Genomic DNA, 13,950 nt, shown 5'->3' on the forward strand with positions numbered 1-13,950 from the left:
GCCGATCAGCCTTCCTCTCCAGTGTTCTCCCTAGGGCCTTTTAGCTGGGCGGTCCGCCCAGCTGTCATCTGCCGCTGCTGAACATTAAAAAAAAACCCCAAAAACCGGCTTGGAGATTTCAGCCCGTAGCGAACTTATGGTCCGGGCTCTAACGTGTGCGTGCCGGCTTCTCTTCTCTTCCCTCCGAAACCGGAAGTTATGTCCGGGGGGGGGGAGGGGAGAAGGGAAGCCGGCGCGCACATGTTGAGAGCCCTGAAGCAAGCGTTCGCTACGGGCTAATGCGGGAGACAGGTTAGTGAAGCATTTGTTCTTCTTCCTGCCGGGTCCTGACTACTTTCTGTTTCCGCGAAGGCAGGACCCGGCAGCATTTCCCCCAATAGGTTGATCACGATCTTGGGCTGATCAGCCTTCCTCTTCCCAATGGCAGAATTGACGTCGGGGAGAGGAATGCTGGTTGGCCGAAGCAGGGAGAGCTTGGGGCCTGTTATTGGTGGCGTTTGGGTCCTGGTCCCCGATGGTAATGGCAGTGGCAGTGGCTTGGGGGAGGGCAGGGAGAAAGAAAGAAAGAAAAAGGGCAGGCAGGGATACAGAAGGAAAGAAGAGAAACAGAAAAAAATGAAAGGGAGGCAGAGAGAAAGAAAGGTCAGGGAAGAGGAAGGAAAAGTTGGGGGAAGGAATGAGGTCTGGAGGAGAGGAAGCATACAGGCTAAAAGAAGGGAAGAAAGATTGTATGCACAGTCAGAAGAAGAAAGTGCAACCAGAGACTCATGAAATCACCAGACAAGGTAGGGAAAATGATTTTATTTTAAATTTAGTGATCAAAATGTGTCTGAATTTATATCTGCTGTCTATATTTTACACTAAGGTCCCCTTTTACTAAACCGCAATAGAGGTTTTTAGCGCAGGGAGCCTATGAGTGTCAAGAGCAGCGCTGGGCATTCAGTGCAGCTCCCTGCGCTAAAAACTGCTATCGTGGTTTAGTAAAAAGGGAGGGGGTATATTTGTCTATTTTTGTATGGTTGTTACTGAGGTGACAGTGCTTAGAGTCATCTGCTTTGACCTCTTTGAAAAACCCTGGAATAGGAATGATAATTAACATTTTCTATGCATACAGTGTGCTTTGTGTTTTTTTTTTAATTTTATTGTTGGTAGATCATTTTGACTTGGTCATTTAAAAAGTAGCTCGCAAGCCCAAAAAGTGTGGGCACCCCTGCTGTAGAAGAACAAAATGAAATTGGGGTAATGAAAACAATATTTATTTTACCTATGACCAATGTGTACAAGATTCTCACAACATATTTCATATATGATATATTTTCAAATAATATTGAAAATTGTAAAGCATTCTAAGAAATTTATAGCAGAAAATTCTGTCATCCTAGTGAGAAACACAATGTATTAACTTCAGAGTTTTTGGGCAGTGCTCACATGTGAAATGAGGTGCCCAAGGTTTGTCTTGATCCCTAACAGGCATGCCAAAATATGCCTTATAGGCCTCGCACATCTTAGCAAATGCTTCTTTGGAGTACTTTTTTTCCCCTAGATAAATTGGCCACATACATAGCAAAATGCATCTACCAGATGTTTGCAGCCTCTGGATGCCATTTAAAACAATGCAGATATTTCCAGTTAGGTAAGGAAATGAACTGAGCTGGTTAGCTTAAGATCTCTATAATTATACAGTGCTACTATTTATATCAATGGAAAGTTCTAAGAAGCCCTTGAAGTTGCTCTAAGGGGCCCTTTTACTAAGGCCTGTGGCCAAAATTTAGCACCGCAGGTATCTAGTGCCAATTTTTGGCCTACGGCAATTCAGAAGTTACCACAGGTCAAAAAGCATGGTATGTAGATGGGTTTGCTGAGAAGCAGGTTTCTGCCCACATGCACTGCAATAACAGCATGTCTGAAGAGCCATTACCACCTGCCTTTTTGTAGGCGGTAAAGGCTCCTGCACTAACCCGGTAGGAAGAAGCGCCATTTGCCTTCACCACAGACCGCCAGTGCATTTTGAATGCACACACCCACAACACGCCGCTTCCTCCGCCCATCTCTGCCCACAGTCACAGTAAGCTTTACAGCCTGAATTGCCGCCCATTAATCTATTTACTTCATCTTCAAGCATGGTGCATCTGCAGTACTGTTTGCCATATGGCAATACCCTAGTGTGCCTTAGTAAAAGGGCCTCTAAGTTTATTCAGTTTGGACTCGATCTTTAATGTTCTGTAGAAAAGTTGAATTTCAAAATATCAATGTCCTGGTCACAAAAGCAAAGTTTGAGTGGAATGATAGCCATTTTAAATATTTTTCTGGCATAGGCAATTAAGAAAGAACACTTATTAGCCAGGAACAAAAAAACTATTAACATTTTGTTACATAATGTTATAGAATTAGGGGGTTATTTATCTGTCAGTATTTTCTAAGTGTATATATATAGTGAATAAGGTTTTTTTTCTTTTTAGCTATGATATATTGCAGGGATTTTTTAGTTCAAATGTTTTATTTTATTTGTATACATATAAATCAAACATGATAATTAACAAACAAGAGCAAATGTAAATGACACATCAATTGATCATATGCATTACAACAGAGTCATGAACATCATTGCAGTGTTCTCCCTAGCACCTTTTAGCTGTGCACCTCGCCCAGCTATGTGCACCTCGCCCAGCTAATTTAGGTGAGCACCCGGCTGTCATCTTGGTCGCAAATTTACCTCAGCCTGCCTTTTGTTTTAAGCGCCAGCAAGCGGGTTTTCAGCTTTTTTTTTTTTATGGTTGCAGTTGGAGGCAGGGGCTGCAAGCTCATTACAACCGAGTACGCGAAACAGGGAGATATGTTCGCTTTCGTTCTGCCGCTGATCCCGCAAGACAGGCTGATGTGTTTCTTTAATTGGTTTCACTTTGTGCAGGAGAACCAATTGGAAAGAGGAGAGGCGGAAGCTAACAGCTGTGTGCTTAAGTAACTGCTGCTGGCTCACAAAATAGGAGGAAGAAGGTGCCTGAGAGGAATAAAGCAGGTCCGAGAAATAGATTTGCTATAGGCTAAGGTGGGAGATAGGGCTGGGAGGGAAGCTTAAAACTTGTTATTCTTGCTTGCTTCGGGCCTTCCTTTCTGCCGGGTCCTGCCTACTTTCTGTTTCCGCGAAGGCAAGACCCGGCAGTGAAGAAGGCCCAAAGCAAGCAAGAACACCAAGTTGTAAGCTTCCCTCCATCACTGACCTATCTCCCGCCTTAGCCTGTAGTGAATCTGTTGGGGGAGGGAAGAGAAATGCTGCTGCTGTTTCACCCAATTTGAGGGGAGGAGAGAAATGTTGCTGCCGCTGCACCCAATTTTTTGGGAGGGAAGGAAGATGCCAGACCAGGGGAAAGGAAGGAAGGAGTGGAGATGCCAGATAATGGAGGGGGTGGGAGAGATGGAAAGAGAGGAGAGAGAAGCCAAGGAAGGGAAACTAAGGAGACAAATGCCAGACCAGAGGCAAAGGAAGGAGAGGTGCCAGAGCAAGGAGGGAGAGGGAGACACAGGAGAGGAGAGAGAAATGCCAGGACATAAGGGAAGGGAAGGAGATAGAGATGCCAGACCATGGGGTGAAGTGGGAAGGAAGGAAGGAAAGGAGAAGAGAGAGAGATGCCAGAGCATAGGGGAGAGGGTGGAGACAAAAAATGGTGAGGGGGGTGAAGCTGAAATGAATCATGTACAAAGGAGAGAAACGGCACCGGGTATACAGTTTATTGAAGGGACAAAGAAAGAGGGAAGATGCTATATGGATGGAAAGGGCAGAGAGAGGGTGGACAGTAGATGGAAGGGTTAGAGAGAGAGGGCAGAAGCTGGGTGGAAGGGGCAAAGAGAGAGGGCTGATGTTGCATGGAAGGGAGAAGAGGACAAACGCTGAATAGAAAGGTAAGGACAGGATACCATACTGTACTGTCTTGAAGAAAGATTTGACCTCTGAAAGCTAGTGTATTTTTTTGCTCCATAAGACGCATTTTTTCTCCCCAAAAGTGGTTGGAAATAAGGGTCCAACCCCCCCCCCCCCACCTCTCGCTCCAACAACCTAAGTCTTTCCCGGGTCCCACTTCCTGATTTCTGGGTTGCCACACCCCCTTGCGCTCACCGAACAGCTCCTACACCACGCCGAGGGGGTTCGGCAGCCAATCTCCACTGCCTGGCATTGTCACTCATGGACGCTCTCACCGCCGCTTCCGCCTCTGCTGCTCAAGTGAGTTGCTGCTGTGGGCCATTCCATTGGATTGGACCTGTCCCTGTTGTGTGGTCCCATTGGCTGCGTACGTCGAGAACTGGCGTCTGATTGGCTGTTTGGTTCGCTGCACATGGAGACGTATAAAAGCGGCTCAGACATGCAAACAAGAGAGCAAATGGCTCTTCCACCACCAACATACTCTTCTCCTCCGCCACTGACTTCAGCTTCAGTGTTCCCTTGATCCCCGTGAGCTAGCCGGCCAAGTCTGCTCTGCTGCCTGCGGGTAAGAGAGGCTAATCCACTACTACTAATCCCTTCTATGGCAATGTACACTTAACCTTCAATTGACGGTCCCTGCTCAGAATGAGCTTGCACCTGCCTTGTCACTGTTCTGACGCTGCCGGAGGAGTCAGGCAGAGGGAAGGGCAGCAGCGCAGGATTCAGTGCTGGACGGCAGCAATTTTAGAAAAGTACTGGGGGGGGGCCCTGCCTGCCTGTCACTAGGCCTGCCTGCCCTGTGCCCTGTCCCAGCCTACTACTAGACCACCAGAGGGGGGACAGGGTGCAGAGCCTGGCAGGGAGAATTTGGTTCAGAATATTTTTTTTCTTGTTTTCCTCCTCTAAATCTAGGGTGCGTCTTATGGTCCGGTGCATCTTATGCAGCGGAAAAATATGGTAATTGAAAAATGGATTAGTCCAATAAAATGGTATTTTCTTATTTCTCGTTATTTGTTTTTTTTCTATTTGTTAATTTTGTAAAGTGATGATTGTTATGTATTAGTTTTTTCAAATTTACATCTACTGTCTTTATATTTTGTACATTATTAGGGAACATGTGTCACTGTTTCTGTGGTGTTGCATTGTATGCAGAGTCTGGTTTCTTGGCGGTTCAGTTTAACTTTTGTTTACATATTTCTGTTTTTAGTTTGTGATTATTCCATATTGGGCGAGGGTGCATATGTGTGTATGAAAAGGACATTGCTTTCTGTTAGCATCGACTGTACAGGATCAATTGACTGTGCAGGGTCTGGCTTGTTTAGTTTTACAATGCGTGTGTTGGTGTTCTAGTGCTCACTGCAGTGTTTAAGATGCTGCCTTTTCCTAGGTGCTCCCTTGTTGTGTGACTCATGGATTATTATTAAAAATAACTTTTTTATATAGAGGAGGGGCTTATTAAAAAATGATCAACACTGTCATTGTGAAGAATAGTGACATATGCGCTTGAAAGAAGCACATGGAATATAAGTACAGTGGAACCTCGGTTTGCGAGTGTTTTGCAAGACGAGCAAAACACTCAGCAAACTTTTGACTCACAAACCGAGCACTGCCCCGATAAACGAGCACTTACAGCCCAGGAAACGCCGCTTCGGGGGATTCCTCTTTCGTCTTCCGGCCAGGTGCCTTCCACATCAGGTGCCTTCCGCAGGTTGGAGGACCTCTGTCTAGGCCTGTGCAGCTGGGTGCCGTCCCGCCTGCGCGTTGCGTGTGACGCGCACAGCATCAATCATCGGTGTTGTGCGTGGAGTGCGGGTGGGGCGGTGCTCGGCTGCGTGGGCTCGGGTGGGGGCTGTCCAGCATGCGGGGGGCATCCGACGTGGAGGGCTGGCCGGCGGATGGAGGAGGCATCCCTCTGAAGCGGCACTGTGGTGTTCTCCAGCGGCTGGCGGACATTAGAGGCATCCCACTCCCGAAGCGGCACTGTGGGATTATTCTTCGGATGACGGACAGAGGAGATGGCGCAGCAGCACCCGGCACCCGACAGGTACAGAACCCGGGTTCTGGAACGAATCGTCGGTATTGCCACTATTTTCTATGGGGAACTTTGCTTTCATAAACTAGCATTTTGGATTACAAGCATGCTCCTGGAATGGATTATGCTCGTAATCCAAGGTAACACTGTAATAAAACTCCATTACTTGTTTATGAGACAGAATATGTCAGCTCTACTCATTGCATCACTTATGTAACCATTATATCATTATGATCATTGTTACTATAGATATTATACAAGTCTTGTAAAGCAATAATTGTCAAGAGGATGTTTCACAATACAGTTGTAGAGGTTTCCATAGTTTAATGTAATTAGGTACATTGCAGTTTTAATCTTGTTAAAAAAAAAAACAGGTGTTGCAAGACACATGCCCTTTTTTTCTTTTAGATGAAAAAGAAAACTAGAAAACAGATATGTGAGTTAAATGTTGATGAGGAAGACTACAAGGTACCAGACTATAAAACAGTAATAAGCATTTTTGCTAAAGAGCAGTTGAATATTACCATATCCAATTGTGGGCTCCAGATGCTTAACAACTTAGGAAAGGTAAGAACTGATTTAAAAGTAAACTCATTATTTCTTCAATTATAGTCAAGAAATTAGAAAATGAGAAAACAGTACTTCAGGTGTGTTATAGCAACAACCCCGAAGCCCTTTAAATCTCTATGGGCTTCGGGGCCGTTACAGCGCTGCAGCTGCTAGTGCAGCTTTGTAAAACAGGCCCTTAATGTGGAGAACTGAATCCTAGCATCAGAGTACTGTATTGGATCAGTAAAGTTTACAATAACCTTTAATATATTCATTCTGTTGTGATAGGAATTGTATTTGTATTACTTCTGTTTCTTTTTCTAATTGTTTTATAATGTCCTCAGTGCTTGCACTAGGTATTAGAGGATATCCTTGATCATTTCAAATATTTTAATGATCATCCAGTAATAAACAGTGCCATGTTATTAATAAGGAGTGGTTGCATGGATAATTTAAAAATTTAACTTGGGAGAAATGAGATTGAATGTGTAAGACTGGGAGAAGTTTTATAATATCAATTTGAAACATAATGTGTGAGTTTTATACATGCAGTTTTTATGTTTTGCTATACTATTTCTTTAATTCTAATTGCATTTTGTTTTCTAGGCATTTGTAGAAGCAACTAGCAAAACTTCAGACATTTTCCAGAAAGATCAAGCTCCATTTGTAATCAAGAACTCCTTGGGGCTTAGCATTTCTGTCTCACCAAGTGGTTCCTTTACTTCCATTAATGTTGATTCTGGAGCAAAAACATTTGAATTGAATGATGGAGCGTGTCTCAGTATGGATTATGTTAGAGCTAAGAGCGAGAGTGAGCAGTTCTCAGCAATGACCAGCCTTAGTAGCAAACTATTTTATATTCAGCTTAGTAAGTAAAAACAACAATAATAATGCATATGATTGGTAAATATCTTTGAAGCACTGGGTCAGTATAATTAGTATGGGAAATGCTTCTGGTACTGTTCAATTTTGTATAGCCAGCCATAAATCTATACTATAAAACGGTAGAAACAAACATAGGTCTAACATTATACACAAACATAAATTCCAAAAAAATATTATAAAATGCCTAAAATAAAACAATTATCCAGAAGAAAAAATTCATATAGAGCTTAATGATCTTTCAATAACACATAACTATTTCAGGTTCTCAAGTAGTATAAGAAAAAATATTTTAAAAAAAAAACCATCACCAGAATCTATAAATGTGCTTGTGCGAAAAAAAATCAAGCTTTTAAGGACCAATGGTCCATGTAGCCCAGTATTCCATCTTCACTAGCCAATCCAGGTCACTACTACCTGGCAAAAACCCAAATAGTAGCAAAATTAGGTACGTTAGATAGATTGTGAGCCCACCGGGACAGATAGGGAAAATGCTTGAGTACCTGATTGTAAAACCGCTTAGATAACCTTGATAGGCGATATATAAAAACCTAATAAACTTGAAATTCCATGCTACCGATCCAGAGCAAGCAGAGGCTTCCTGCATGTCTGTCTCAAAAACAGACTGGATTTTTCCTCCAGGAAATTATCCAAACCTTTCTTAAAGCCAGCTACGTTAACTGCTCTTACCATAACCTTTGGCAATGCATTTCAGAGCTTAACTATTCTCTGAGTGAAAAACATTTAAAATCAATAAGAGGAAATATATTTTCTCATCACTTCGAGAGTCCCCTAGTCTGTAATTTTTGATGGAGCAAAAAAATTGATCCACATGTACCCGTTCTACACCACCTTAATTTATTAAGAAGTAATTAATGTATTTCTTATGGTGCATTTTTTTAAGAAGGCATGCCTCTTTTTTTTTTTATTTTACTCTTATGATTGCATAGGTTTTTCTTATACGTTATGGAGTTCCTTTCTTTTTTTTATTGAATATGTTTTAATTGTTAGCCACAGAGAACTGTTGTAAGCTTCTGCGGGATATCAAATTTTAATAAACATAAACACTCAGGATAAGTCTTTATTTATATACCGCAAAATGCCTTTCGGTTCGATGCAGTTACAGAAAGTGAATACAACAACAACAACAAAATTTTTTAACATTACAAGTTAATAGAACCATTTAGATGCAATACTGAGGCACAAGGAAATTCCCTGTCTGTCCCAGATTGGGATCACAATATAAGTTAAAGTGCCAAGAAGTGATGGAATAGAAATAAATCTGTGAACACAGCTTGCATAAAAAGGTAGAAGAACAAATCAAAGACAACACAAGAAAGCCATGCTTAGCACCATACGATCAAGAAACAAGTACAGAGAGGAAATGTGGGAGAAAACAAAATGACGTTCATGAAGATGATCCCATCAGTCCACCAGGGAGACAGCACACCATCCACTCTGAGCAAGGGTGGCCCGCCAAACAGAAGCCAGCTTAGAGGTGGGAAAAGTTCAATGGTCAAAGACAGCAGGCTGAGAAAAGAAGGCAGGCAGTGGGAGATCCCCGAAGTCCTGACCGCAGAAGAATGGCACACAACCTTCACCCAAAAGCACCAGCGATGGAGTCATGTCAGTGTCGGAGCCCTGAAGCAGCTGATGGAAGAAAAGATGCAGAATGGCCGCGCCCTCCTCGGCATGCTGGACATCACCATGAGCTGTCCTTGTCAAAGTGCGTCGAGTGAGGGCCATGATAGCATGTAGCCTGATAACGTTGTCTTAAATTCTGCTTGCCATCAGCACTTGAGGGCTTAACTATAGAAGGAGGCTTAGGGGTGATCGTCAGTGAGGACATGAAGGCTTCCAAGCAAGTGGAGCATGCTTCATCCAAGGCAATACAAATTATGGGTTGCATACGCAGGGGTTTCATCAGCCGTAAGCCTGAAGTCATTATGCCATTGTATAGATCCATGGTGAGGCCCCACCTGGAATACTGTGTGCAATTCTGGAGGCCGCATTATCGCAAGGATGTGCTGAGACTGGAGTCGGTCCAGAGAATGGCCACCCGGATGGTCTCGGGACTCAAGGATCTCCAGTACGAAGAACAGCTAGATAAATTACAGCTATACTCATTCGAGGAGCGCAGAGAGAGGGGAGACATGATCGAGACGTTCAAGTATCTCACAGGCCGTATCAAGGCGGAGGAAGATATCTTCTTTTTCAAGGGTCCCATGGCAACAAGAGGGCATCCATGGAAAATCAGGGGCGGGAAACTGCGCGGTGACACCAGGAAATTCTTTTTCACTGAGAGGGTGGTTGATCGCTAGAATAGTCTTCCACTTCAGGTGATTGAGGCCAGCAGCGTGCCTGATTTTAAGGCCAAATGGGATCAACATGTGGGATCTATTCACAGAGGAAAGATAGGGGAGGGTAATTAGGGTGGGCAGACTGGATGGGCCGTGGCCCTTATCTGCCGCCTATTTCTATGTTTCTATGTTTATGTAAGCAGAAAACACTTGCTTCAAGCCTTCTAGAAGCATCTTGGCTCAGGGCCATTTACACATGGCTGGCTGTCCATCATAGATTCACATCAGATGTTCAATGCATGAAAGAGGGTCCAAAGATATTCTTAGTGTTTTGTTTTTGTTTTGGGGGGGAGGGGAAATTACAGATAAGCTTGCATTCCAGAATTGTCTACATTAATTCTTCATGAAACTTTTACTCATTGCTTCAGAATTATTTCTAAGGGTTTTTTTTTTTAATATATATTTGACTTTATCCTATGATTTATTCCAAGGACAATCAAGATATTAGAAAAGTTGCCTTGCTGCATCAAGTTCTGTCTCCATTGCAAATATGATAGGCCTGATATTCCAAAAGCAATAATATGTTAAGCATAATGCTAAATGTGTGCTCACTAAATAATAAACAAACCAAGGCAGATTTAAAAAAAAATAAAAAAAAATTTCTAATTGTAAATTCAGGATAGGTCTGAGATACATACAGAATTTTAGGAACTTAACTTTACACCTTGAAAATCAAAGATGGATGTTTGACTGCTTTCTACGGCTGTAAAACAAAAGTTGGATTCTTGTTTGTACTTGACATTTTGATATTTATAATCTGTACTTTGGTCACTTTTTAGCACCATTCAACCACTCAACTGTAGACAAGATTCCTCTAACCAAAGTAGGGTGCTGTCTCTACCATGCTATGCACAATGAATCGGGAGTTGAGAGATCCATAATTTGTCAAATTGATACAGTGGAAGGGAGCAAAATCATAACTATTCGTTCCCCTTTGCAGGTATGTACTGTATTTGTTTTATATCCATGGTTTTGTATTATCACCATGCATTTCTGGATTTCTGGTACACTAGGGTCATTGTCAAGAGTTATTGTTGAACCAAAATGATGTATTGCAAGATTGAGTTGTGAGAGAAGGAGGAAGATGGAAAGAAGGTAAAGCATGAAAGTTCTGGAAGAATCCCTGTAAGTCCTGACATTATTAAACCAGGTGAAGTGGGATAGGGAAAAAGACAAAGCTCACTTTTCTCTCTACAGAAAAACTTCCCTCCCCCCCTGCAACTGACATTTACCTTATCTATCTCTGTAGCTGATGGAAACAGTAGATTATCTGTAAAAAGATATTGCACACCATTTATCAGAAGGCATGCAAGGATGGAGAAATACCCAGGTTTTAAGCTAAGTTAACTACTGTGTCGGTGAAACTTGAGAGAAAATAACAGGTCCTAATGCTGCGGTTTGGCACCAGGGCCCACCCAGCCAGATACCATGAAGAGATAAACACAGACCATAGTCCGAAGATAGAATTCTCAGAAGATAAAATTCTCAAGAAATATCATCTAATAGCAGGTGTCAGAGATATTTACAGTTGGGAGGGGGTCTTATGCTCAGAAATGCTTATATGGTATAGAAACAGGCATTTCGGGGAAAAGGTTAGGTCTTACGGAAAACAGGGCGAACATATAACATGACGCAGGTGAAACCAGCCAATAAATGAATGTAGTTAGGCAGTAGTGCATAGGAAAATAGCCAATAAGGATGTATCATGTGATTTAGGCCAACGTGGTGTTAGCCTCCAAGAAATGTATAAAATTAGGCCTCTGGGAGGGAAAGAACAGAACAGACATCCGAGGATCTTCAGGCCTGGAGATCACCTTCTGTTACGATATATGCTGAATGATTTATTCCTGTAAGCTGTTATTGATTGATTAAATAAATATATACTTATTGAAACCAGTATATAGCGTGCGAGGTCTCATTACCGAGGTAGGCCTGGACAGCTGCCTACATCAGTTGCTGATCTTTTTGGAAGTGGATGTTTATCTAACATGCTCTGTCAGTTCAACTCAGTTCCATTATGTAGCTGTTACTAATTTTCTGTCATGTTTGGAGTCCTTGGAACACAGCCTATACAAAAATGTTTTGAAATTTAATATGTATTCCCCCCTTGTTTATTTGCAATTTTATTATAGATAAAAGAAATAACTTTGACATAGAATAAAGAGCCAAATAAACAATATAAAATTAAGAATAACGAGCATTAACTCATTTGGATCTGTATAGTCCACATGTATGGAGAGGCAAGAATCTCCAAAAATCTGAGGAATAAGAAATAAAGATTAGTAAGGTAGTTTCATATAATTTAAAGCGCAGATAAGAGGTAGCGCATTCATCAATAACAGCAACACTTTTGCTTTCCAAGAAAAATTGCAATTGAGAAACATCATAAAATATATATATGTACATATTGTTATCCAATTGAATTATACATTTTCAAGATTATCATAATTGAAATTTAGCTCCTAAACCAATAACTTGCTGTCTAAGGCTTGGGAACTGCTTGTGTATGGACTGGGTATATCTTGCCACATTGGGAGAGATCAAAATGTTGTCACCGAAAAACCTTAACCCCTCCCCCCCTCTTCTATGAAACTGCGCTAGCAGTTTCTAACGCAGAGAGCCATGCTGAATGGCCCGCGCTGCTCCCGACGCTCATAGGAACTTACTTCCTTCCTTTCCTTTCTTTTCTTTTCTTCAGGAACAGGATGTCCAAGCCTGGTCTTTTTATCAAAATTGAGACATTTGATTTTATTCTAATCTCAGCTTTTATAGACTTCTTTATCTCCAACATATTGGAGTCCAAAGTGATTTACAAAGAAAGTGATCAAAATGAAAGAATAAAACAGTGCCTTTCAAAAGATGTCAGAGGAAATCAATTTTTGAAATAGATAAGCTTTTAGATTATTGTAACTCCCTATACAAGGGTATACTACAGCAAGAGATAAGATGTAGCTCATCCAAAACATTGCTATCAGAGTTATCACAGGATCTAAAAAATATGACCACATTACTCCACTGTTGAAGAATGCTCCCCATCCCACACAGAATAACATACAAACTTGCCATGCTAATTTTCAAAACGCAAAACCAATGAACCTGCATATGTCGATAAATTAATTATTCCACATGATCCACCCAGAATACTAAGATCTACAAATCAACATCTATTCTTCGTACCCTCACTAAAGATTCAGTACTCGCCGTACAACATCATTCTCTTTGACTGCCCACACAATGTGGAACTCTTTGCCTTTATATATAAGATCAGAAACTAATTTAGAGAAATTTAAAGGAGCATTAAAATGTTTCCTTTTTAAAGATGCTTTTGGACCTTATTGTTCCCTTCTTAAATCGCTGCTGAACATTATCTCTCTTTTCCCCTCTTACTGCTTTCTGCTTCCAGGCTAAAGAGATACAGCAGTATAATACAGTATACCTTTCCCTATTCCCATTGTTTTTTCCATCAGTGTCATCTTTCCTAGACTATATTGTAGTTCCTTCTCCTTCTCTTCTGTTAACTATCTTTTTTGGTTTTGTCTTTGTAGTCAGTTTGTATATGTCTTTGTCCTAATTTTTGTATTCCCTATTTTTTTGTCATTGTATTTTCGCCTAGAATTCAGGATAGGCGAGTAATCAAATTTTAAATAAACTATGAAAACTGTTTTATCTGCAATGGTATATCATTACGAAGTAAAACTGCTTGAGAGAAAAATAATGATTCTATAACTTTCTTATAACAAGAAAGTTAAATTTATCCTTATAATAAATCAATTTAAAAAAAGGGAGCATTCAGTAACTTGCATTCTCCGAGAACAAGCAGTATAATAATCTCAAGTGTAGGGGATATCCCAGTACAGACACATACCAAGTGCACTGTCACTTTAAATTAGAGAGTGAAACTACGGGAAATAATATTTTTTGGATGTTAAAATTATCCAGGAGAATGGGAGGTTGTCTAACTTTCAAGATCCTAAACGGCATCCTTCCTCCCTTTATTCCACTCTCTTGGAATTCCTCAAATCCTAATTCCACAAGATCCACCCCAAAATTAAAACTATCCTTCCCCTCATTAAAAGGCATTTCCCATGCAGGAAAACTAGGGACCTCCCTCCCCTTCAGAATCACTGAGCTCTGGAACAACCTTACCTCCCTTCTTTGGAATCTGAGCTCCCTCCAACTTTTCCGTAAACATCTGAAAACCTGGCTATTCT

At 41.4% G+C, this 13,950-nt stretch overlaps 1 protein-coding gene across 3 annotated transcripts in view; it reads left to right on the forward strand.

The window, feature by feature from the left end:
* The window catches only part of VPS13A (vacuolar protein sorting 13 homolog A), a 489,236-nt gene that overhangs the window by 262,565 nt on the left and 212,721 nt on the right, over nucleotides 1-13,950 (forward strand). For all 3 annotated transcript variants that reach the window (XM_033927056.1, XM_033927035.1, XM_033927045.1), the window contains 3 exons: nucleotides 6,357-6,515; nucleotides 7,104-7,365; nucleotides 10,519-10,679. In XM_033927056.1, coding sequence (XP_033782947.1) covers nucleotides 6,357-6,515; nucleotides 7,104-7,365; nucleotides 10,519-10,679 — 582 coding nt within the window. The remainder of the gene's footprint in view (nucleotides 1-6,356; nucleotides 6,516-7,103; nucleotides 7,366-10,518; nucleotides 10,680-13,950) is intronic.

The sequence above is a fragment of the Geotrypetes seraphini genome, chromosome 1 (genome assembly GCF_902459505.1).
Source record: "Geotrypetes seraphini chromosome 1, aGeoSer1.1, whole genome shotgun sequence".
Lineage (NCBI taxonomy): Eukaryota > Metazoa > Chordata > Amphibia > Gymnophiona > Dermophiidae > Geotrypetes > Geotrypetes seraphini.